Raw genomic sequence first — 26,869 nt, forward strand, 5'->3', positions numbered from 1 at the left:
CTCCTGGCTGGGAACCATGTTGAATTCCTGGAACACCTAGAGAGAGCTGCCCCCCTGCGAACCAGAAATGGACCCACAACTAAGGGGACAGCACTCGCGCAGGTGACTCTCACCAGAACTCTCCATCCTCAGCTTCCTTGTCCAGCTTTTCTTTCTGCCTGGGACCTAGGGAATTCCACTCTGGTGCACTGGGAAAGAAAGAATACAATTTAAAGTTTTTTTTAAAGGAAGCAGAGGTGATCATTCCTGAAGGGTTTGCTGCAGTGCAAGCTGTTTACTGCATCTCAACTTCCCCCTGAGAAATGGGGAATACCGAAATGATAGCCAGGGGTGGGAGGGGTGTGGCGCCTGGGGAAGGGACAGGACTCCACGGGCACCAGCAGGGTGACCCCAGACGTGCAGCAGGAACACTGCGCCAAGGCTTCGCTCTAAGTTCACTCTCCAGGCAAGTTTTACATTCATGTCTGATTCAGCGCCCCCAGGCCCTGATCACAGGCCTGGCCAAGTCCAAGGCAGGAGCTGTGAGAATGGCCGTCACAGGCCTCTCCACCCCTTCTCAATTGGTGAGACGTCCTTCTGACTTATCTATCGGTCTGAAGTGAAGATACTGTGAGAGGGTCTGAGCATCTCTGGGTACATGAACACGGTCCCCTTCCTGAGCCTGCAAGATGACAACCAGGTCCAGTTTTGTGACAATTTCCATGAAGTAATGTCACCCTGTGAGGCCTCCTGCTGGCAGCCTTTCCATGGCAACACCCATATAATTTGTTGAAATGCCATTTCCAGCTACCTGACCTTTAAGAAGTTAGGTTTCCCTGAAATATGTAGGCAACGCTAAATAATTGAGCAGTATCCAGATCCATCTTTAAAAAAATCCCTTCCCTGATTGCTTTCAGCAAAACGTGAAGACCTCCCCGTCGCTGCATAAAAGCGGGGACATACCCAAGCCCTGCCTCTTCCTCCAGGGGGGCTCTCAGGACCCCTAGGGATCAGGGAGGGGATCACCCAGGGCCTATTTAGTTCATGGAAATAGTCATTGGATCAGACCAAACCTCAGGGGCTTCCCTGGTGGCGCAGTGGTGGAGAGTCCGCCTGCCGATGCAGGGGACGCGGGTTCGATCCCTGGTCCGGGAAGATCCCACATGCCGCAGAGCGACTAAGCCCGTGCGCCACAACTGCTGAACCCGTGCTCTAGAGCCCACGAGCCACAACTACTGAGCCCACGTGCCACAACTACTGAAGCCCGCACGCCTGGAGCCCGCGCTCCGCAACAAAAGAAGCCACCGCAATGAGAAGCCCGCACACCGCAACGAAGAGTAGCCCCCGCTCGCCGCAACTAGAGAAAGCCCGCGCGCAGCAACGAAGACCCAACGCAGCCAAAAATAAATAAATAAAATAAATAATTTTTTTTTTTAAATAGAAGAGCCAAACCTCAGAATGTGCTTGTTATAAACAAAGATCAGGGGACTAGCTGGAGAATATGAGATCTGACCTAAATCTCCCAGTTAGTTTTTTTGAAACGTAAAAAAAAAAAAAAAAAAAAGTTCTAATGTAAAGACATTGCGCTGAGACTAGGGATGTTACCTCAGGGATGCAGCACCCTCCTCCCCCAGCAGCCATGTATAAATACCCCCGGCTGCGTCTCCAGATGGAGCCTGTGGGGCTTGCCTGTCATCACCTCACACCCGTGGACCTGCCCCAGCCTGTTAGGGACTGAGCAGCATCGGGGAAAGGAGACAAAGTCATATAAGCCCCGTAAGCAGCTTGGGAAGCAGCTGCTGCTTAAAATGGCCCAAACTGGGGTTTCAGTTTCATTCAGCCATGACATCCTTTGGGGGCAGTTTTCAGAACTAAGGTTTGGGGTTTTGCTTCATCATAGGCAGGAGAATGAAAAATCTTTAATATAAGAGGTGATCCATGGCCCTGGGGACATGTTTCTTCATGACACAAACCTCAAGCGAAGTACCAGTTACATGCACTGAGGATGTGTGATTCGTTCTTAAATGTAATAAAGTTCCCTTCCAGAGCCCTGGTGGCATCATGCGGTGCAGACAGCACGTATGGGGTACATACGAGGCTTAAGGATGTGCTGGGGGGGGTGAGATGTTATTATGACCAGTCCTACTTCTGGTGGCTCTGCATCAGTGACACCGGCCAATTCTCCATCCTTCCCCAGCGCCGACCCGCCTCCCCCGTGCCAGCAGCGCCAACTGGGATGGAAACTGGGCCGTGCTCTCTCCATCCCCCCGTACCACGGTGGCATCGATTCCAGGGCACAGCTGTCCCAGGACACCACAGGAAGCCGCTGTGTCCAGGCACCATCTCTGACCGGCTGCCGCTCTCCACTGTGAGAGGTCTGGCCGCTCCGTTCATTAACGGCTTTGTGGGGGGAGATCCGCCCGTAATGAGCTCGGGGCGGGGGGAGGCGGGGGACGCCACTCCCATTCATCCTCTCTGCCTCTGGCGGCCAGTGGCTCGTAGGATCCAGTTCCTCTTTCTAGGCACGTTTCTTCTTGACGCTGAGGGGTTTGGCCTTTGTCAGAGTGACCAGGCTTTGTGGAGCGGAAAGAATCCGATGGCGAGTGATGGGTCTCGCCTTTGGATGACCGCGGTGGCGGGTAGAAAACAAGCCAACCCTCGGGCGCTCAGCGAAATGCCACTGAGCTGTCAAACTTGCAAATGCCAAAGCAGAGCAAGGAATCGAAGACTACAGCTGAGTGGTCTTGTTTGGCTTTTCCCCACCTGGAAACATCGAACAGTCCTTTCTGAACGGGCTGTGTGGTTTGTGGACGGCAAGTGCTGCCGAGGAAACGCCACTGTGGGTCTCACGATCACTGCGTGTTTTGCACGATGCTTTCCCGCGGAGGAGGTGAGAACGGACGGAGGGAGGAAAGAACCCACTCATCGCTCCAGGCCCCCAGCCATTCCACGTCGCCCCACGGGCTCCGGAGTCTCATCAGCTTCTCTGGATGGCCCCGGAAATCCACCTGCAAGGGCCACGGACAAAGGCAACTGAATCACCGCGCATACCCCTGCTGCCCTGCGTTCATGTCCTCGCCTGAGCGGACTTGCATTCAATTCCTCAAATGCCCCTAAACAACCACTTATATTTTCTTTTAACACATGTTTTCAAGCCTTAGCTAACTGCTCTATTTTCCACAATCTGGTTGAATCAGTAGTTAAGTCCAGCATAAAAACAAGTGTCTATCTGCTTTAACTTGGATTAAACTTTGATAGATGACTAAGACTGACTCAGTTCTTGATATATGAGACCTATTGACAATCAGTGCCCTCCAACAAATACTAAGACCAGAGCAGTTAGCATTTTTTGAGCAGGTAGTATGAACTAGGCATGGAGCTGGGCAGTTCAGATGCATTATCACCTCATTTAAACCTCACCACAATCCTATAAACTGGGTGCTGTTATTACCTTCATTTTCATCTCTCTCAAAACTCTGAGACTCAGAGAGAGTAGAGATATGTATATGTATAACTGATTCACTTTGCTGGACACCTGAAACTAACACAGCATTGTAAATCAACTCTACTCCAATAAAAATTTTAAAAAACAAACAAGCAAACAGAAAAACCTCTGAGACCCAGCCAGAGGGGTTGAGTTATGCAAGATTACCTAGTTAGTAAGTAGTAGATGGAGGGCAGGCACCCAGGCAGTCTGTCTCAAAGCCCATAGTGGGAAATCCATACATCCACCTTCCCCTATTATCCACGGAACACTCACCAGGAGCCCCCATGTGTGCCTTTGCATACCCGTGCAAACACGATGGACCGTTCTGTCTTCAGTGTCTGACCTTCTTTTGTATCCTCCGTCATGCCCTCGCCCAGTGTTTACATATATGTGCTCAATTCATATGTGGGAATTGACTTCATTAAAGAGTGTATTTGTGGGGCTTCCCTGGTGGCGCAGTGGTTGAGAGTCCGCCTGCCGATGCAGGGGACACGAGTTCGTGCCCCGGTCCGGGAGGATCCCACATGCCACGGAGCGGCTGGGCCCGTGAGCCATGACCACTGAGCCTGTGCGTCTGGAGCCTGCGCTCCGCAACGGGAGAGGCCACAACAGTGAGAGGCCCACATACCACAAAAAAAAAAAAAAAAAAAAAAAAGAGAGTGTATTTGTGAAACACAAACACACGTAATGAACATTAATGCCTTTTTAATAAATAACAAAACCTGAGACAACCGCTGCATTTCCTTTTATGCCTTGGCCATCAGGAAACCCAAAACAAAATTAATTGCTCAACTGGAGCACTGTCTTTAGCCTAGATTGTCTGGTGTATTTTACCTTTGTTGTATGGTTTTATTGTGTCTATGCTTTTCATTGTAAATCACTGCACATCCTTTTCGGAGGTAGGCAGACTACAGTAAATAGAAATAATGAAAAGTGCAGCCCATGCTTTCTCCCTGGGGTGGAACGTAAGGAATACTTGCTTTCCTTCCTACTATCACACCCCACCTTGAAAGCTGGGGCAGGTTTTATTGCCTTTTTCTCTTTGGAGAGCCTATGGGTTTCCACTGCTTTACCTGTACAAACATACTTTTTTTTTTTTTTTTTGGCCATATAACATACAGTAAGATATACTTTTTTAATGCTTTTTGGTTTTTTTCAATTTATTTATTTTATTTATTTATTTTTGGCTGCATTGGGTCTTCGAAGCTGTGCACAGGCTTTCTCTAGTTGCGGAGAGCGGGGGCTACTCTTCGTTGCGGTGCGCGGGCTTCTCATTGCGGTGGCTTCTCTTTTTGTGGAGCACGGGTTCTAGAGCTCAGGCTCAGTAGTTGTGGCACATGGGCTCAGTAGTTGTGGCTCACGGGCTCTAGAGCGCAGGCTCAGTAGTTGTGGCACATGGGCTTAGTTGCTCCGCGGCATGTGGGATCTTCCCAGACCAGGGCTCGAACCTGTGTCCCTTGCACTGGCAGGCGGATTCTTAACCACTGCACCACCAAGGAAGCCCAAACACCCTTCTTAGAGTGAGTATAGATCTAACTGACAATTTCTACAACTTTCCTCCAAAACTTTGTCCCTCTTCCTGGCCACATCTCAGAGGATAGCCTGCATTTAGTTAGAACCCATAGAGCTGAAGCTCAAAGACGTTACGTTATCCATCTTTGAGTGGGTAAGAGGTAGGAGGGCCCTTGTAATAAGCAAGAGCTGAGTGTGGGTCAGTGCCAGGGGCTCTGTGCCATCAGAGATGCTGCACCAGCAGGGCAGGGAAGGGCTAGGTGGTGATTCCCTCTCTTTCTCTCGAGGATGCCAGGGATTTATGGTAGTATCATTACGCATTGCCCTTCCGTCTCCCCATGCCCAATTTTACCTCTTCGACTCCAGTGACAGAGTATGCGTGACTCTTAACCGGCTTCAGGCTGGTGATGGCTTCTGCTGCAGCTGCACTGGAGACCTGAGTTGAGAGTAAAGTCCACTCAGAGTGGCTGACCCTGACCTTGTTGGGGCCAGTCCTACAGTGCTTTCCAAGGACATGCTACACAGCCACAGGGCCGCAGTGCAGGGCTGGGGTGGGGGGGCAGGTGCAGCAATTAACCTCAGGTATATAGAGCTCTCTCCATCCAAACCCTCTTTGATCAGGCCTGCCTGCCAGTCCTGGAGTACGACTTACCAGCCTTTGAAACGACACAGGAAGCGGGAAGCCATTTATTCTCCAAGAAGGACCCCATGCTGCCTGCAGAAGACTAATTATCCATGACAGTTGTCTGGACTGGCCCTGGTTCGCCAGTGGCGGTGGGTGTCCCCGGGGTCCCTCCTCAACAGCCCCTCCCTCTCCCCAGACCCCACATCACTTCTCCACCAAAAATACACATATCCTGCTGGGGTTTTTATAGAGAGGAGAAGGTGTGGGGGGGGTTGCTCTTGCTTTGTCATTCACGTGTGTGAGATCGCCAGGTAAGGGTCGAGAGAAGGAGAAAGAGCAGGTGAGGGGCAGGTGACAGCAGAGCACGTGGCTGGTGGCCTCCAGGCTCTGGTCTACACCCTACCTTGGAACCGCATACAGCCAGCCCCCAGACAGGGCACCACCCCTGGTTCAGAACCTCTTCCCTTTTCTTCAGTGATCTCAAGGCCCATCGTGTATTGTCAATCACCACATTTGTTTTCCAAAATCCCAAGATTACTTAGCACGAGGGGGTAGCAAAGGTAGGGCCCAGGATCCAGGGATCAATTCTGCACTCTTAGGGCAATTCTTGCAGTACTAATGGGGCTTACCGCTTAGAACTCCTATGGTTTCTGAGTTTATGAGACCAACTCCAGTTCCTACCCATTAATTAGGTCTTCCCACCCGCTCCCACGTGCTAGGGACAAATATGTCACAGGACTTGCCCTGTAAGTCCTAGACTCTGCTCTGGCCCAAAGCCTTCCCAGCCTCTGGCCCCTGTCCGGTTCCTTCCCTACAACACATGGGGAGGGGCAGCAAAGAGAAACAGTCCCGGTTCACGTCCATGGAGCAGGCTAACAGAGACCCTGCTCGGAGGGCATTCCCGATGATCTGAAACAGACCAGCTGGTGGCTTCTTCAGCTCATAAAACTCAGAGATGCCACCTGTGAAATCCTCAAACCCCTCCACTGTGGACCCTCCAGCGAGAGCCTCATAAGAACTGTTGAGCCGGTTGGAAAAAAAAAAAAAAAAAATACGTGCATCATCCAGAGCCATTAGCGACCCCAGTGAGGGGACCCCATGAGATGGGGTAGGTAGGACATGGTGTGGTCTGGAAGGTACAGGAGGGCCTTTGCCAATTCTGTCTGTGGGCCAGGGAGGGGCTTCGGCACAGTCTCACGTGGCCAGCTCAGCACTTTTCCAGGAGCAAATCTCAGATCACCTCTCACCAAGCCATGTGCTCTTTGAAAAACCAAAGTGCAATCTTTCCAGAGCTGACCTTGGCTTCTTGGGTTTCTGGGGGTTGGGGGCATGGCTAGGGATGAGGGGGACCCTCCCTCAAAGCTGAGAGGTATCCCTTGGGGTTTGCTCTGGGAATCGGGCTGGGAAGGAACAAGGGTTGCACAAAAGGGTACCAGTCAATGAAACGAATTCCAAGAACCCCAAAGAAGACTTTGAACATTGAAGGCCAGTGAGAAGAATGACTCCGAGGCAGAGGGTAGAGACTTGGATGAGTTGGGGATCTAAGTACATTTGCTTTATTCTCCTTCGTTGTCATTCTTTTAAAAATTCACATTGACCTAAGAACTGACCCGGGGGTTTGAAAGAGGACAAAGCTGAGACACCAGGAAGCTAAGCGGTGGCCCCAATTCACTCATTCATGTGGGACAGAGCTGAGCTTTTAACTCGTAGCCCGAATTTCTGTTTCTCTTAGCTACGGAGGGGGTACTTTACACGGGGTGCAGGGCCTGGGAACCATGGGCTTGGCACCCAGAGTCTGGGGAGGGGCAGGTAAAATCGTCCCCTGCGGAGCCTCCCAGCTCCTAGCTGCCCCTCTTACTTGGCGTAGGCCTTCTCCAGCAGCGCGCTCCAGAACTCACCGCCCTCTGCCGAGTGCAGGCAGAGCAGCTCCCCGTCCTTGGTGGGCAGCCCGTCGTCCACCACCACCTCCACACGCCCTCCGTACGGCCAGAACTGCGGGAGGGAAACACAGAGCCCGCTCACAGGGATGAGCTGAGAGGCAGAGTCAGCGTCCTCAGGGGACCTCAGAAGGAGTGTCTGTACTGATCAATGTTCCAGGCTTGGACCTTTAATGAACTCCTTAAGAGCAGGATCTGTGTCTTGCTTCTCCGTGCCCATAGGAGATGCCAGCAGAAGCAGGAAACATCGGGTCCAGTGGCTGAGCTTGCGGATGAGAAAACTTGCATCACGCAGTGGCAACAGCGACACCACTAGAGCTCCCATCTCCTGACCCTCCCTCCAAGGGGCCTTCCCCAAGGCCACACGGCCTGGGGGAGGCAGGAGGGGATGCACGTGTGGATGATTGGATGGACATGTTAAAGCGAAGTTTCTCAAACTCAAGCACGCATCAGAATCCCCTGGAGCGATTATTAAAACCTAGGCTACTGGGCCCCAAACCCAGATTTCTGATTCTCGGCATGGGTCCCAAGATATGGAAAGTAGTGTCAAGGGCTGTGAGCAAGGCAGGATACCTGAAAAAGAAAGATTCCCCCGTCGTTCTCCTGGAAGTTCTGGTCCCTGGGGACCACGCGGTAAAGCAGCTCTTCATTCAAGGTGGGGGAGGCAATGGCTGCCAGAAGCCAGCAGTCACCTGCACCATGTCATGGGGGACACACACTGGTCAGGCCAGGCCTGCAGGGTCCCTGCTTTCTCTGACCCTCACTGGCCCATTCAATCCAGAGTCACACGACTCCCTTCTGGGTCAGATAGTCTGGGACTCTTTTCCTCCCGTGTCTGAAGGTCCTGCTGCCTCCTTGGAAGTTCTCAGCTCCTCCCTTCCCCCCACCTGCCACTTGGTGACCATTCCACATGTCCTAAGCTCTCAATCGGTGGAGTAGAAGGTGCAAAGAAAGAAAGGAAGAAGCAAAAATCATCCTCTTTGATTCCTTAATAACAACTTTAAGAAAACATGTGGTTGGAGGAAACACTGAAGCTATTTGGCCAGCTCAGGATGCGTGCAGGTGTGTGTGTGTGTGTGTGTGTGTGTTGTGTGTGTGTGTGTGTGTGTGTGTGTGTGTGTGTGTGTTCCTTGCTCCGCTTGACCTTGGATAACGGAGCGTTGTCTCTTCGTGCCTGTTGGAGGATGGCCCTTTTATGTCTCAGAGCTCACCATGACCGCTTATAACACTCCTGAGATATTGATTAGCATGAAAAGATCATACTTTTAGTCAGAAGAAATAAAAATCAAGAGAGGTTCAGAATGTTAGGGCTCAGTGTTGGTCACTTTGGAGATCCAAGTAAATGCAGAAGAAAACAGAAAACTGCTTTCTGTACAAGTCGGGACCCCCCAGACCCGTGCCCCTGAGCAGTACCTCCACGGAAGGCACCATTATCCCCTGTGGTGTCGACTTCAAAAGATTAAGCACAGCCCCAGACACCCTTTACTGACCTTAGCATCCTGTGGTGGATCTGTCCTCCTGGAACGGATGTAAATTTGTCCCACATCTCATTTATAGACTTCTTCTACAACAACCTCTGAGATCTCAATATTCTTACGTGTGCTGCTCATCGTGTGAAGGAATATTTCATCTTCCTGGCCCGACAGCTGCCTCTTCCCAGTGTCACTCCAGAGCCCTACCTCTAGGAGTTTAGGATTTGGAGACAAGTGTCTTCCATTCCCATCCCAATCAAATGGCTCCAAAATCCAGCCTGTGTGTCTCAGCCTTCACCTTGTCCACACAAAAAAATCGGAATCTCTTCACTGTATCTTCAGATCAAAGCCCCTTCAACCATTCAGAGACCCTCTGAGGGCCTCGTCTAACTCTCTGTGTTCTTTCCACGCTGTGGTCCAGGCCGCACACATGGTCCAGGATGAGCCACACTACGGTTCTCTCAGACGTGGGCTGCCTGAGCAAGTAGTCAGTACACTGTGACACAGGAACCCACCTCTGAGGATCCGTCTTCCGCTCAGCACGGCTCCATCACCAGGTTATCCTAGAAAACCCTTTGCTCTCTCTGCCCTCATCTCTCTCAACAGAGAGGTTCATGATCCGGTCCCAAATTAATTCCTTTCCCCGACCAGCCTCATATATTCTCTCCCTCTCCGTCTCTCACACGCAGTTACTTTTTGAAGAGCTTTTCTGACCCAGAAGCCAGCCCTGCTCCTGCCTTCTGCTTTCCCTGACAAACGCCCTCCTCCCGAGGGCAGTGGGCCCCCAGGCAGGGCCAGAGCCGGTTGTCGGAGGAGATAAGCGTTGGTACAGCAGGCAAGGACTGTGGCTTCTCACTAAAGAAGACTCAAGGGGGGCAGTACCTCATTCAAAGGCAGCTTCCAAAGAGTGGATAAAATAACAGGTTTTCTCCTCTCACTCCAGCCTTCTTCCTGGCAACACCTGTGATCACCTCTTTTCTCGGCTCAGAAATCTTCAACTTCCTCCATTGCTTAAGAACAAGATAAAAACTAACAGGGCATCAAGACCCTTCACAATATGCCTCCACCCTACTCCCCCAGCCTGCCTCCCACTGTCCGACCACCATGAGTCTGATCTCCAGTCGAACTCGGATCTGCACACACCACGCCCTGGTCTTTTCCAGCATACTCTTTCACTCATCCATCCCCTCGGCTTGTAGAGTCCTTGCTGCAACACCACCCCCTTTCCCCTCCTCCACTAAGCCTCCCCTGATGCCTCTCATCCTCCAGCCACAGGTCACCTCTTTTTCTCTGTGTTTCCCAAAGACCTTGTTGATACTTCCCTGTGCACAAGCTGCTTCCCGATCCAATCCCTGACCCACTTCGGTGTCCCGTCCCGTGTGCTCCCTCCTCAGAGCCCCCAGCACCTCCTTGGGCCACTTGAACAAGACTGTCTCTGCAATCTCTTCCTGCAGAACAGGGATGTGGATTCCCCATCCTGGCATCCCCAGCAGGTGGCTGACACATAGTAGGGGCTCAATGACTGTTTGATGAATAAAAATAAATATGTGCAGAGAAAGACAAATATCATATGATATGTATCACTTATATGTGGAATCTAAAATATGATACAAATGAACTTATTTACAAAATAGAAACAGACTCATGGTTACCAAAGGGGGAAGTGGGGAGGGAGAAATTAGGAGTTTGGGGTTAGCAGATACAAACTACTATATATAAAATAGGTAAACAATAAGGTCCTACCGTATAGCACAGGTAGGACAAGATATTCGATATCTTGTAATAAACCATATTAGAAAAGAATATGAGAAAGAATATATATATATATATAAAATTGAATCACTTTTCTGTACACAAATATTGTAAATCAACTATATTTTAATAAAAAATGAAAAAGACTTAAAAATTATTTATTTTTTCATCATCTTTTTTTTAAAGTATTCATTTATTTCTTTATTTTTGGCTGCGTTGGGTCTTCATTGCCGCGCACAGGCTTCCTCTAGTTGTGTCGAGTGGGGGCTACTACTCTTCACTGTGCAGGCTTCTCATTGCAGTGACTTCTCTTGTCGCGGAGCACGGGCTCTAGGCACTCGGGCTTCAGTAGCCGTGGCTTGCAGGCTCTAGAGCGCAGGCTCAGTAGTTGTGGCTCGCGGGCTTAGTTGCTCCGCGGCATGTGGGATCTTAGTTCACTGACCAGGGATTGAATGGGCATCCCTTGCATTGCAAGATTGATTATTAACCAGTGGACCACCAGGAAAGTCCCAATTATAGGCTTCTTTTAAATAGCAGAATGTGGGATCTTCCCAGACCGGGGCTCGAACCTGTGTTCCCTGCATTGGCAGGTGGATTCTTAACCACTGCACCACGAGGGAAGTCCCTTAAAATTTTTTTTAAGTAATATGTGACCAAATGAATCAATGACTCATATTTTGTTCTTGTGCAAATCCCCAACAGCCCCTACATGTTTGCACCTGAATCTCCCTGGTGTCTGGAGAGGTGGAGCCCAATGAGGACACGCATTGAATCTGACAGGGGCCACCTGAGCCAGCATCAGGGCCCCTGCCTCTAGAGCTCGGGGGCAGAGGCGCAGGCCTCTGGGGCGGGGCCGATGACTGGGCTGCAACCCTCCCTGCGACAGGTGGCCTCTCACTGAGATCAGAGCAGCACCTGCCCTCAGGACGAGGTGCAGCCCTGGTTCTCTTCTGATACTGACGTTCTTGCTCCCACACAGCTGCTTCCAACAGCCCATCTGGAATATCCCTTAGACGTTACAATTCATGGCACGGACACAAAGTGTCCCTCGGTTGCTGCCATCAAAAGGGGCTGCCCAGCCGGAAGAGAGTTTAACTTTCTCTTCGTCTGCCTCACTGTTGCCATTTCCCAGGGTCCACCTGGCTCTCAGGGCCAACACAGAGCTGCAAGGAGATGCAGGGCGTACACGGACTTTGGGATGCCTGCCAGGGACTCCGTAACGTGTGCACGCCCTGTCATCACAAAGATGCTTTCTCTAAGGCACAGATCCAATGAGCGTGTTCCTCTTCTGAGAGCTCTGTTGGGAAGACAGACATTTATGCCTTCGCTCAAAACGTTTCAGAAACGTGTTTGGGGATCTGCCTGGATGCTTGTACACATTCATCACGTTCTCCTCCGTGGACACACGGCTTGGCCCTTGAGCATAAGTTTAATTTCCAAAGGCAACTGAGAGGCTCTTGGATCTAAGGTTGGTGGTGAATAAGGTGCACAGGAAAAGCTGGGAAAGAGTCTTGATGGACAATGCCCTCCTCTCCGGCCACTTTCCAGCAAGGGCGGGTCCTGGTTAGACTGTTGGCTGACCAGGGAGCTGGAGGGGGAGGGTTTTGCGTCACTGACCTTACCGGGGCTCTGCGACCAGCTGAGCTTTGTTCTTCTTACTCCTTCTTCAGGTTATATATGTAATGGGTTTAACGTTTATTCCTGTAACAAACTGATTTATTTTTGTACTCCACTGAAATAATCCTCCCCTCGATCTCTCCACCCACTGCATCAGCAGGCTTCAGGGCTTCTAGTAAACAGCAGGCAGACCCCAGGCGCTACAATGAAGTCTTTGCTCTGTCAAAAACTCATTTTAAGGGCTTCCCTGGTTGCGCAGTGGTTGAGGGTCCGCCTGCCGATGCAGGGGACGCGGGTTCGTGCCCCGGTCCGGGAAGATCCCACATGCTGCAGAGCGGCTGGGCCCGTGAGCCATGGCCGCTGAGCCTGTGCCCCGCAACGGGAGAGGCCACAACAGTGAGAGGCCCGCATACCACAAAAAACAAAAACAAACAAACAAAAACCCTCATTTTAAGCCAATCAAGAAATAATAATCCTGAGTCCGTTTTTCTTAAAAAAAAAAAAACAACTCTAAATTCAAAAACTCCATTTACATGTTATCAAAGCTTGCTGATCTAAACACCTAGTGTTACGATAAACCCTACGTAGCAAGAACCTGGGCTATGACTTAAGAGAATTTTCCAAACATCGTGGGGGGGAAGTGGACATGCTTCTGGACTGCAAGCAGGAGAGAGGACGGGACAAAAGAGAAAAGGTCAGACATTGGAACTGCTTCCATGGCCCCTCTTCCACCTTGAGGCTGAACAATGGCCAGAGCAGGAACAATAGTAAAACCACAGAGAGATGAAAGAGGAAGCCAAAGCCGAGAGGGTTTACGCCCTGCTTCCCCCGGGGGACACGGACACGGGAGCAGAATAAAAATGGCATCACGGAGTGCTCAGGTGAAGAGAAGGTGAGAGAAGGTGGTAGAGAGCGCCACCAAGTCTGCCTTTGCCGTCAGATAGGGACTGAGCTGAGGGCAGGGAGGAGAAGGCAGGTCAATCCCACCACAGGGCCCACGGCAAGCGCGTGGCTCGGGGCCAGGCCCGAGGAGTGACTGCGTCGGGCCTCGGTCAGCCAGGGAAGGTCCACTGGACCCCGACAGCACCAGCAGAACAGACCACACCATGCGCTAGTCCCAGGGGACCAGTGGGACCCAGAGGACAGCAGCGGGCACCCAAGGGCCAGCCACTCTTCTCCCATAGGCTGGGGGACGTTCAGCCTTTCCTTCCATGCAGGCACTGTCCTGGGGAGGCCAGAGAGGGGCCAGCCTTGAAGAAGCAAGAAAGCCCCCAAATAGAGTGGCCGAGGAGGAATATTTATCCGAAAGAGACAAGAACCCGAAACAGGCAGAGGCAGAAAATACCTTGTATTGGCTTGTTGACGTTTCCCCCCAACTCATGGCCAGTGCAGACTGGGGCTCCCCAGCAAGCCAAGGGCAGTCAAGGAAGGTAAAGGATGCCATGGTGACTGCACATCTGAACGGAACGCAAAGATTCTGATCTGCTAATGTGTGCTTGTTTTCCAAAAATCCATCTCTAATGTTTTGTCACAGCTGTGGCCTCCTCTGTCCCTTCTTCGCGGTACGGCGGCCGCGGTGTTTCATACTCAGGCTGCTATTTTCGCTCTGCACCTTAGTGCCAAGCAATCACCAAAGCCTCGCTCCTCCCCTCCCTCCCGTGGGTTAACCTGCCTTTTCCAGTCCTTGGCATTCAGTTCCTGCCTTTTTGATGACATTAAAACACATACACACACACTTGCGGCCGTGCTGGCTTTGTTGACAGTTCCCGTCTCTCAGGCTAGACCGAGAGCTGACTGGAGGCCCCGGCACAAAATGCTTCCCAGAACGAAGTCATGTAGGTAGTAAAGTGTCAGATGGGATCTGACAATTCATATCCTAATTACCAGCAAGAAAGTCTCATGGCTTAGCCCATTTTGCAGTTGATATCTCGAACAGGGAGAGATAAAACAGCATGCATTAATACTGTATAAGACTAGAATCAGGGGCTTCCCTGGTGGCACAGTGGTTAAGAATCCACCTGCCAGTGCAGGGGACATGGGTTTGAGCTCTGGTCCGCGAAGATCCCACATGCCGCGGAGCAACTAAGCCTGTGTGCCACAGCTACTGAACCTGCGTGCTACAACTACTGAGCCTGTGTGCTACAACTACTGAAGCCTGTGAGCCTAGAGCCCATGCTCCACAACAAGAGAAGCCACCACAATGAGAAGCCTGTGCACCACAGCGAAGAGTAACCCCCGCTCGAGAAAGCCCTCATGCAGCCACGAAAACCCAAAGCAGCCAAAAATAAATAAATAAATTAATTAATTAATTTTTTTAAAAAGAAATGTGACATTAAAAATTTTAAAAAGACTAGATCCAGATTGAGAATTTAGAGCTACTATCTTAGTTAATAAAGCTCCTGTAAGTTTGGGATTAGCAGATATACACTACTATTTATAAAATAGTCAGACAACAAGGACCTATACCGTATAGCACAGGGAACTCTATTCAATATCTTGTAATAACCCATAATGGAAAAGAATCTGAAAAAGAGTATATATATATATACATATAACTGTCTCACTTTGCTGTACAGCTGAAAACAGCACATTATAAATCAACTATACTTCAATTAAAAAGGGAAAAAATATTAAAACTAAAAAAAATTAAACTAAAAAGCTCCTATAACATAGTGTATCCAGCTGGAGCAGGTTTCTCTAACTGAGCACTGCTGACATTTTGGTCTGGATAATTCTGTGCTGTGCGCTCTCCTGTGCACTACAGATGTTCAACAGCACCTCTGGCCTCTACCCACTAGATGCCAGTAGCACCTGCCTCCCAGTGTGACAGCCTAAAATGACTCCAGACACTGCCAAACATCTCAGGGACTGGGGGGTGGAGGATCATCCCCCCGCCACGAGACCTCAGGAGCCAGAACATCCACAGTAAACTCAGGGGTTGAGGAAAGTCTGCACTGGAGGGAGGTTGGACAAAATGGCTTTGCATAAGTCTCCGGTTTTCAACAACTGCTCAGTATGAAAATGCTAATGCTAATGATGTTTTTTTAGTCTATTACTCCTAGAGTCTTCTGGGAACCACTTTCTGCTTCCCCTTTCCTTCTCCCACTCCTGTCTGCTCTGGTTAAAGAAAATTATAACAGCCAAAGGAAGGCTCTGACTCGCTCATCAAGGTCGGCACCCAAGCCAGAGTAGGGTGTCATCTTACCCAGCTTCCAACATTTGCTCCTCTCAAGACCTCAGGTGTAGCATGATTAGACTCAGGCCCACCCACCTGGATTTGGAAGAGTGACCATTTGACCTCCTGCGTACCCCTCTGAGCTATATCATTCTACCATTCCTCTTTCCCTGCAAATCATAGAGATGCCAGCCCTCACCTCTGCAAGCAGAGGCAAAGTTAGACATTTCTGAATCTGGATGACATCATTTCCACTGGATGCCCCCAGCCCCCTTCCTGCAGCCAGCCTCCATCCCGGACACCCCTCTGCCCTCTCCCCAGGCTTAGCCCGGGAGCACAGATAGACATCTGGCTCCAGCTCTGCAGTTGCCTTTTGGCATCCTCAGGGCTCCTGTTTACTCTGAGATTATTGTTACCTGCTCCCCCAAGCCACATCACTCCCTGGAGGGGTGCCTACCCAGGCTGGCCGGGCTGTGCACAGGGCGAGGGGAGTGAGTGAATCAGCCATGTTCATACCCCCTACCTCCTAGCAGAACACTCCATTTACATTCCTGTCCTCTTCGAATCATTTGTAAATCTCCCCTATCTGGTACCAGCCTCCAACAATCCTTGGAAAACATATGCTTGGGAGGTTCCCTTCCTTCAGGTTTGGGAAGTAGTTCTTATATGCCATCATCACTCACCAGCATTTAGCAATCATTGCTCAGGTAGGACACTGGGACAAGAGCGATGTCAAAGACATGGTCCCCGCCCTCAGGGAGCCAACAAGCTTAGAAAAGTCAAAATAACACGGCCTTTGCCCTCAGAAAGCCCGGGTTTAAATCCTCAGGCCCTGACTTGTCTACTGAGTGACCTGTAGCCAACCCTTAACTCTTATGATCCTGTTTTCTAACCTGTAAAATTGGTTCGTACCTCACAGTTTATTGTATAGGATCATTTAAGCAAAAAGGACTTATTTGCAACAAGAGAGATGTTTAAGAATATACAGAAATATCAACCTCCAGTTGCAAGAGAGGACATCAGGACATAAAAAATATAAAAGATGCACATGGATGTACATGTAACAGCAGACACATTTTTAGGGGGCCTCTTGAGTATCTTGATTAATGGTCCCCTATGGGTAAGCCAGCTTCCCTCTACCGTGACCCCACTTGCCAATACAGCTTCAGGGAGAGCAGAGAGTGATGGGCAGGAAGAGGTGGGCTTCAAAAGTCCAGAGCAAGGAGGAGGGGCCCAAATGGGGTGAGGTGAGCCCAGAGGACAGGGTCTCTTGGACCCTCTCCAGGTGGGACTCAGAGAGAAAACCATTGTGGGGAGGAGTTCTGCACCAGAGAAGGCGTGGGCAGCGCCCACAGAATTAAGAGCCTGGTGAGCCGTGATGGACCGAGATGCTTGGCTGACTCTCAGGAAACCCCCTGTGTTCCCCTGTGGCCTCAGCAAATAAAGGACAGAGGCCACCAGTGTGATACCACCAGAAGGCAGGGCAGGAAGCAGACCAACCACCCCTCAGCAGACATGGCCAGTGCCCAGGTGGCCCCATATGGCCATCTTGGGAAGGAGAGGACAGAGGAGAAGAATCTGGAAGACTAAAGAGTTACCCAAAACGGACCGAGTTACACCAAAAACGACTGTTTCAACTACTGGGTTGGACAAAGTTTTAAGTTGAACTGGACTAAATTTAGTTAGCTCCCCACTTCCCTAGGCAGGGCTCCTGGGAAAGATGAAAGCAGTTTTAGATCAGACTTGTGCTAAGGACCACTCCCAGGGACTCCAGAGGAGCTGTCTGAGATGAGCTTTCAGAAAGTCTCCCACGATACGCGACACTTCTGCTCAGAAGGGACAATTCCAGTGGCCTTCCCGTATCCAGGGCTAAACAGGAGCCTCAGTGTCCCCTGGACTAGTAGGTGGTGGTTCTCAGGCTCTGTCTGCAGTGGTCTCTTTCCCTCAGACAGACTCGGAGTCAAAGGAAACGCGTCTGGGAACAAGTCACACTCACAAGTCACGATGGACCCTGCTCTGCCCGGGTCCATTAAGCATTATCACCTCCCGCTCTGAGTTACGTGTAAAGTGCCTGTTCTCTGCACCTTCTTGGAGCCTGCAGATGTACTCTGAGCTAATGGGCTGTGCATGCCTGGCCCGTGATAAATCCTGCCAAATCCCAAAGTAGCTTAATCCAATGTTTTTTGGGCCGGGTGCGTTCTTACAAAATGGAGATGAGAACAAAAAGGCACCCCAAGCTCAGCCCTTCATCCTCCAAGAATTTCCCTGAAATCACATAAGCCCCCCCCCCGCAATCATCAGCATCCCCCCAGAAAGGAGAGTGCCTTCCTACATTTGAACCTCTCAGGCTCTGCACCAGGTAAAGGGGGCATTTAATCCCCACTTTCCAGATCCGTAAAGCTGAGGCCCTGAGCAGCTACTTGCCGTCTCAAGGTCAGTCAGTGTCAGAGCCGGGTCTAGTGCAGCAGGATGATTAGCTTGCTGCCTTTCCACACCCTGCAGAGCCCTCGGAGGCCGAAGCAAATGGGATTATCCCCCTATATGAAATATTGCTCCCTAGACCCCTGGGCAAGACGATCATGAAGTTTCAGGAAACTTCTCGCCTCCCCTGAGACCACACGCAGCTTCTCCTTAGCCTCTCCTCATCCTCACTTTAAATCTGCCTTCACTACTCCTCCCCCACCCCTCGTTAACATTTGGTTCACCTTCTGACCTACCTCATCTCGTAGCAGCTACTTACATGGCAATAGCATAAAACAGTTGCTACTTCTTGGAGTTGTTATAAAGATTAAAATGAGATAATCTATGAAAGTGTTTAGCTTGGCGCCCGCTGCAGAGAAAAGCCTTCAATAAGGTTCCTATTATTAGCAATTACCACCCAACACAAAACAATCAAAACCACAGGGGAGCCCAAAGAAGCGAATCAGCCAACATTTATTGAGCATCTACTACTCTATAAGAAAACGAAAGTGAAAATTATTCTAGGAAGTGGCAGGCCTCTCCATCCTGCTCCCACCCACCTGACCCCGCACGCCCCGCGCCACCCTGTTTCCTCTCTCAAGCATCACACCACTAGTTTCCCAGTTGCTCAAGCCTGGGAGTCATTTTGATTCCAAATTCCCCCCCACTCCACTGCTATCTAACTGCTTCCTAAGTGCTTTTGACTTTATTCCTATATAGCGCCCAAGTCCAGCTTCTCCTCTCTAACGCCCTTACCACTGCTTTCTCTCCCACTAGGACTATAACGGACCATCTTTCCCCCAACATTCATTATCTAGGAGCTGTAATTAGGGGGCTGCAGAAAGAAACAAACTTGCCATGATGTGAAAATATTCACGCATTTGCATTTCAGCATCCTCCTCACTTAACACTAGTAACTGTCCCTACCCATCAGGCCACTCTCACATGCAAATGCCATGCAAAGGGGTCGCAAAGGGACACGGGACATTTGGCTAAATTTGCAGGATTTCACGAAGTTGATGAAAGTGACGTTGGAGACCTGCTCCCAAGCCAGTACTGGAGGAGAACCTGGCAGAGTGACAGCAGTGACAGCTGAGGAAGAGAAGACAGACCGGGCTCCAGGCACGCTGGGCACTTCAAGGGAACGGTGTGAACATCAAAGGTTTGAAAACGGACCTTGGGGAAAGCGGGGAAGCCTTGAACATTGCCATGATTCTGCTTTGGAAGTCAAGGGAGAAGTGGAGGGTGCCACATCGTGCTGTCCCGTCATTTTTGCAGAAAAAAACACACCCCTCAAAAGTCAACAATTGGATGGACCTAGAGATTGTCATACTGAGCGAAGTAAGTCAGACAGAGAAATACAAGTATCATATGACATCTCTTCCACGTGGAGTCTAAAAAAAAGGGTACAAATGAACTTATCTACAAAACAGAAATAGAGTTACAGATGTAGAAAACAAACTTATGGCTACCAGGAGGTAAGGGGGGAGGGATAAGTTGGGAGATTGGGACTGACATACACACACTACCATATATAAAATAGAGAACTAGTAAGTACCTACCGTATAGCACAGGGAACTCTACTCAATACTCTGTAATGACCTATATGGGGAAAGAAGCTAAAGAAAGAGTTGATACATGTATATGGATAACTGATTCACTTGGTTGTACAGCAGAAACTAATACAACATTGTAAATCAACTAGACTCCAATAAAAAAAAGACAGTGATCACAGATCACCATGACAAGTATAATAATAATGAAAATTTTGAAATATTGCAAGAATTACCAAAACGTGACATAGAGACACGAAGTGAGCAAATGCTATTGCAAAAATGGAGCCAATAGACTTGCTCGACACAGGGTTGCCACAAACCTTCAATTGTAAAAGAGAAAAAAAAAAGCAGTATCTTCAAAGTGCAATAAAGTGAAGCTCAGTAAAATGGGAAAAAAAAGTAAACAATTGATTCATTCCTTGTTCTAAGATCTAGCACAAAGCTGCAATTATTACGTGAGCATTGTGAGATTTAAGAAAATTTTTTTTTCAGAATTTTTTTGTACCATTTTTCAAAATTGTATATTAACCAAACCTTTGCAGAAACTGTTTACTAAAAAATGTGGCCTTCCTCCAATACGATCCCCAGATAATGAGGGTTCCTCATCTTGCAGTTGTCTGCCACAGGGCATTTGCACTCTCCCCACTACCGCATGTCTGGCTGAACTTGCCCTTACTGACAAGCTTCCATGCTGCCCCAGAGCCCAGGACTAAAGTCCCGAATTCTTCCCCCAGCATCACGGCCCTGCCCAGTCTGGAGGCTCCCCGCTTTCCACCCCCAGCCTCTGCACCCCTGCTGCCTTTGTGCTGCAGCCCTGCCACCTCCCTGTGAGTCCTCCCCGGTGCCCCGCTCTTTCTAGCTGCAAGACCTTTGTTCATATTCCCTCTGCTGCCTGGAACCCTCTTTACTGGGAGAGGAGATACAGTGCCAGTTTGTTCAAAGAAGACACTTTAATAAATATTTGTAAAATGAAGGAATGAGCTGTGAAAGTTCTTCCTGATTCTGACAAATTCAAATGTCTGTTAAGACACACATCTCTTGGAATTAACCCACTGCCAACCATCCCTGAATCTGCCATGTGATCCCCACCTCCTCCTATATCTGTAAATTAAGAATCTAGGGCTTCCCTGGTGGCGCAGTGGTTGAGAGTCCGCCTGCCAATGCAGGGGACACAGATTCATGTCCCGGTCCGGGAAGATCCCATGTGCCGCGGAGCGGCTGGGCCCATGAGCCATGGCCGCTGAGCCTGCGCGTCTGGAGCCTGTGCTACGCAACAGGAGAGGCCACAACAGTGAGAGGCCCGCGTACCGCAAAAAAAAATAAAATAAAAAAGAATCTATCACACCTTACTAGAATATCTTCTTCATTTTATGATTGCATTAGAGCAAGCTACCATTGTTCTAGAAGCAAGATCCCAGAGCACATCAATCCCTAGCATTTCGAATGTCCAGGAGCTCTCAGCAGCAGGTGGGATACTGGAGACACCCCGGGAGGAGTGTCACCAATACATTTTCAAAGATGAGCCCCAAATCCTACCAGTATTCTTCTGAACAATGGCGGTGTGACTCCTTATGGCTACTACAATTTTTATATCTTCAAAATCACTCCTTTCAAGCTGCACTACATATAATAAAGCACACTAAATAATCCACCTCTGTGCCCCCACATAGGTCGGCTCTCGTCTCCACTCCTGGTTCCCGTGGCTACCCAGAAGGCGGCCCTCGCACCTGACAGCAGGGCCTGGTGCAGAGGGCAGCTAGAACCCATCGCAGCATTTGGCCGAGGACAATTTTAGGCTGGGGGAGTCTTCAGCTTCCAGGAGCTTGGAACATCCCAGAGAGTTAATGTACTTCAAAAAAGAGGAAAAAATGGGAAAGGTTGGTGGGTCATCTTTTGAACCAGAGGCCATCTTGCTTTACCTTCTAAGTTATCAGTGGGGAGGAAAAGGAAAAAAAGAAAACTCTTGACAGTTGAGGGAATTTATTTCAATTATTTCAGAATTTCTTTCTAGTTGTTCACGGAGCCCACCAAGCCAATTCTCATCTAATTTCTGCCATTGTTAAAGGAATAAGGCTTGATGGTGTGAAACTGCTTGAGGACTTGCTATCCTTACCCCCTACTTTAAATCATAACTTTAATGCTATTTAGAGGGGGAAATTTCTTGGTAGACTATAACAATGGAATTGATACACTGGAGGGAAAAAAATCAGTAAGTAAATACGTTTGGGGTCTTATGTAAGTACATCTTAGAGCCAGTTTCCAGGAAGTAGCTTGCTCACTGAGTTTAATTATGATACCTTTTGGATTCAAAAATAAGACAAATGCTAGAGACCAGGTTCTAATGGAGAAAGAAATAAAAAGATTCTTTTTTATTCACTAAGTTTCATCATTAGCTCTGGCCAAGGCTGAAACATACATGATGAGGTAAAAAGCGGTCTTAACTGTTTTTGCTGAGGCAGAATATACAGCTTGTCAAACTCCCACCTCTAAAAACAATGGTAAATGGTGTGGCACCTCCAAATCGGTGCTGGGATTCTGAGGCTTCCAAATGTACGTGTGGATCCTCAAAATGTGACAAACATGAAACGCAGCCTAATGGAGAGTCTCCATGGCAGGATGAGGACAGCCTTCCAGCCTCACACATACTAAGACATGAGGTGAAGTGAGCTCAGATATATCAATAAAATGCCCGGGAGCCCAGTGGGGTGTTGTGAACAGAAAACAATGTATTTTTAGGCTGGGGAAATATCCTGAGTACAGTGCCTAAGAGCAAAAAGATGCAAAAGAAGACAGAAAGGAATCAAAGCTCTTAGGGGGAGGGGCAGAGGGGACCCTGGCCAGGTGGGTGGCAGGCAACCACAGAGAAAGCAATTTCCACCAGCAGCCAGTGTAGGTGTGCCTGGGGCTCATCTACAAAAGAACAGCATTTCTCCAAAGACCAAAGTAAGGACGGCTAGCAGCAGTTCAAGAAGCTCAGAAGGGGTGAAAGCCGATCAGAATGCAGAAAGTCCAAAGGGTCAGAGCCATAACTGAAGCCCAGCAGGGCCTTGGTGTAGAGTGAAGGGGATAAACCCGTCACAATTGGTTTCCTGATCTATTCTCTCTGGCTTGTGCAGGGCTGGCCTGCATAGTTTGAATTGGGAGGTTTCACATAAACAACCAGATTTCTGGCTTCTCTTAAAAACTACAAAAACAGGGCTTCCCTGGTGGCGCAGTGGTTGAGAGTCCACCTGCCGATGCAGGGGACGCCGGTTCGTGCCCCGGTCCGGGAAGATCCCACGTGCCGCGGAGCGGCTGGGCCCGTGAGCCATGGCCGCTGAGCCTGTGCGTCCAGAGCCTGTGCTCCGCGACGGGAGAGGCCACAACACTGAGAGGCCCGCGTACCACAAAAAAACAAACAAACAAACACTACAAAATCTGGCCAAAATTCCTCTATCTATTCAATCTACAAATACTTATTGAGCATCTACTCTGTGCCAAGTATTATTCCAGGCCCTAAGGATACAACAGTGGGAGAAAAAAAGCCTTGATGTTATAGAGTTTCCATTCTAGTGGGAAAGACAAACTATAAATAAATCCCTGTGCCAGGTGGTGGTAAATGCCATGAAGGAAAGGAAAGCAAGGTTGGGGTAGTAAGAGTAGGGGGCTGCTATGAGAGGTCAAGCGGTCGGGACGGACCTCCCAGCTCTTTACGGTAACATCCAGTTCAAGCTGGGGGATGGCTTCCCCCACGGGCAGGGCCGGCTCTCTAGTTTGCTACAGTCTACAGTCCCACTAGTCTCTGCTGTTACCCGCTCCTGGCCTAGAGGAGCAGGCAAAAGGGCAAGAGCTGAGAGGGCAAGAGGGAGGGGACAGGAACTGACAAGGCCAAGAGAAAGCCCCTGAAAGAAAGGGGCCTCTGGGAAGGGCTTGCAAAATGGCCTCAGCTGGTGCAACGGAGACTCTGCTGTTTCAGTTCCTCAAATCAGTGTAGCCTCTTAGAACAAAGGAAGCATCTGTCCTTCCACCAGTGAGTAGGTGGCACGGATTTGCTTCCGGGAGGACCAGCCTTCTGTGGCTAAGAGAGGGAGGGAAAGGGAGGACCCACGCTTCTGTAATGTGAGTGGTGGGAACTGAAGGGGCAGCCGGTGAACCACAGCCTGGAATGCTCCCGTGAGAGCTTCTAGTAAACGCCCCAGGCGGAACCAAGTTTCACGGAGGCCCAAGCACAGCCTGTAGCCTCATGCTTCCTGTTCCTGCACCAACCAGTCTCCACCTTGGCTCTGATCTCTCCGGGAGGAGCCCCAGCACCCGGCACACACAGGCTCTCCGCGGCCTTGGGGACCCGGAGGCTGCATCCGCAGTGCTCCATCGACTGCACTGTCTGCAGCTGGCCCTGGTCTCCTGTAATGATGCCCTTTAAACAGCCACGTTAGGCGGGGGTGGCGGTGTGCCCCTAAGAAGTCAGAGAGGGCTGGAGGAGCCCAAGACTCACAGCCTGTCCCTAAGGGAGGAATCGTCCCTGGGCCCTGGTGTCTGCAAAGTGGGAAGCTAAGCTGAGGCGAGTGCCCTGAGCTGTCAGGCATGGAGGCATGGGGTCGGGCCCAAACAGTGGGGATCCTATTGGGTCTGTGGACTACATTAAAATGACTGTCCTCTAAAAATAGAGGACCCAAGTATTTCGGCCAGCACTCTTCTGAGTAGGAATCAGCCACGCTCTGGAACTTGGTTTTCAGACCCAAACTTCAGGCTGCTCAGCCAAGAGGGAGCTCAGAGAGCGCTTCCCTCACTGGCCTGGCACTGCTCACCATCTCCTTACCAGGTTAGTAACCTCAAGGGCAAGAGTTTGTCTCCCTGGGGACTCAGGGGCTGGCCTGCATTGTTTACATCTGTCTTAGGAAGTGAGGGGTAGTCAGGACATCTCTTAGTAAAACTGAAGATTACTGATAAAATTCCCTTGCTGCAGAAAGAAATCTCCCCCTGGGAGAAGCAGCCTAACATTCTTGTAATGTGGGGGTTCTTAATCTTTCCTGTGCCTGCACCCTTTGGCAGTTTAGTGAAGTCAAGAGCTGATCTCAGCGTAATGTTCCTAAATGCATAAAATAAAAAAATAGGACTACAAAAAGTATATTGAAACAGTTATCAAAATATGTTTTTTAAATTATGATGTCGAGGGGGCTTCCCTGGTGGCGCAGTGGTTGGGGGTCCGCCTGCCGATGCAGGGGACATGGGTTCGTGCCCTGGTCCGGGAAGGTCCCACATGCCGCAGAGCGGCTGGGCCCGTGAGCCATGGCCGCTGAGCCTGTGCGTCCAGAGCCTGTGCTCCGCAATGGGAGAGGCCACAACAGTGAGAGGCCCGCATACCGCAAAAAAAATAAAAAAGGTTATGATGTCGTAAAGTTGGTGCTTCTTTATTAACATTCTATATAAAAGATTTGTGGTAGGGCCTAATAAACTGCATAATTATGAGGTAATGATGAGTATAAATGGTATTTTGAGATATTTGCAACAACTGTAATGTAATATGAATATTACATCCGTGATTATATTATATCCGTGATTTCTATTACTGTGCTTCATTGCCTGCGCTCATACCAAAAGGAAATAAGTTAGTAAGGGTTAGTATAACTAAAGATGTAACACTATACTTCTTTCGTGCTCTTAAGATAATGTTCTCTATACAAATTCTCCTGTAATACAGCGATTTAAATTCATACTAAAGTGTAAATGGTTGTTCTGGGCCCTTTCCTCAGCATAGATAGGACAGTGGTGATAGTGGAGCCAAACATGAGGGCACTAAGCACTAAGAATCAAATAGAAGGGAAAGGTATTCCACAGAGAAAGGGAATCACTGGGACTTCCCAGGCGGTCCAGTGGTTAAGACTCCACCCTTCCATTGCAGGGGGCATGGGTTTGATCCCTGCTCACGGGAACTAAGATTCCGCATGTAGTATGGCATGGCCAAAATACATATATATAAATAAATAACTCTCAGATGTTTACACTTTAAAAGAGGGGGAGGGGCGGATCACTGAAAGTAGAAGACTGTATTAACAAAAGCAAACTTCCCCATGTCCCTTATGACTGGGCCACAAGGAACTGTCATCTGCCATTTTCCTGCCTCCCAGAAGTCTGACCCTGCACTCTCCAGAATCAATGAGGGGGTCTGGCTGCTTTGAGTTCTCTGAAGCTTCCCCTAATTGCTCATTAAAAGTAACCATTCAGTCCTAGTAAATTGATTTACCTCACCCCAGTCCTGGAAGAATGCTACAGATAAAAGGTATCTAGAAAAATGCTTGTGAAGATTCTGACACAAGTCCGGACACCTGAGGGCGATGCATACTTGGCCCTTGTTGCAGGAGAGCAGGCCCCTCTCCATGGGGGAGCGCGGCTGACAGAGGGAAATGGATGCAAGGGCTGCATCAGAGAAGCCACCTGGGTTTAGGCGTGGTTGTTCACTCTTTGTTTATCTATAGAGACAAGTGAAACTGTCCAATCACTCCCTTTTCAAAATACAGAATATAAAATTCTACTCAATAAATACAACAAAGATGAAAAGGACATCAATTCCATAAAGGTGAGGAGAAAACACCAAGTCACTAGAGAAAGAAGGGTGGAAGAGATAAGCACACACAAGCACAAACACACAGAGTAGAAGACAAAGAGGGGGAAACAGCAGGATAAAGAGAGAAACCCCAATACTCACTGAAACCTTCAAAGGCTAATCCTTGCTCTGCATGGGAAAAAAAAAAAACATCACTAGATCAAAAGCTTGGATAAACACTGTAGCATTTGTTATTCAGAAAGCACTCTAATTTCTAGCTAAATTCTGCAAGTCTCTGTTCCTCATTTGTTAAGGAAGAAAATCTCTTGCTTCTCATTCCTGAAAACAGCAGGTGGCAAAAGGTGCCCAAAGATGTATCGAGTTCTGTTGCATTTTCACAACCGTAGGCATAAATGATACCCCATCTCAGTGTTCCCCTGCCTGCGGACATGCCAAGGTAAGGGAGATGGACCTGTGTGGTCCTGCTGAGCCTGGGAGAGACAGGCTGACTCAGAGGCTCAGAGCAGAGTACCCCCCCCCAGGGGGCCACAGGATCCAGTGAGCAGGAGGTGGAGGGGTCTCCCTGCATTGCTTTACTCACAGCCACCTCAGGGCCTTGGGACAATGTCATTCCTAGTCTGTCCCTGGGACATCCTTCCTGGGCAAGGACCAGCAAGCACCTTCAAACACCTTTATGTTCCTCCCAGGGGTATCAGTGACCTGAGGATAGATAAGCCAATGTGCTGATTTGCATGCACTTTGAAATCCTTTAAA

The 26,869-nt window shown here is 49.5% G+C and overlaps 1 protein-coding gene across 1 annotated transcript in view; it reads right to left on the reverse strand.

The window, feature by feature from the left end:
* The window catches only part of CAPN8 (calpain 8), a 69,589-nt gene that overhangs the window by 28,952 nt on the left and 13,768 nt on the right, over window positions 1–26,869 (reverse strand). The window contains 6 exon segments of the mRNA XM_059053970.1: window positions 114–188; window positions 2,902–2,987; window positions 5,331–5,414; window positions 6,462–6,621; window positions 7,453–7,595; window positions 8,114–8,232. Coding sequence (XP_058909953.1) covers window positions 114–188; window positions 2,902–2,987; window positions 5,331–5,414; window positions 6,462–6,621; window positions 7,453–7,595; window positions 8,114–8,232 — 667 coding nt within the window.

This window comes from Kogia breviceps, chromosome 1 (genome assembly GCF_026419965.1).
Source record: "Kogia breviceps isolate mKogBre1 chromosome 1, mKogBre1 haplotype 1, whole genome shotgun sequence".
Classification (NCBI taxonomy): domain Eukaryota; kingdom Metazoa; phylum Chordata; class Mammalia; order Artiodactyla; family Physeteridae; genus Kogia; species Kogia breviceps.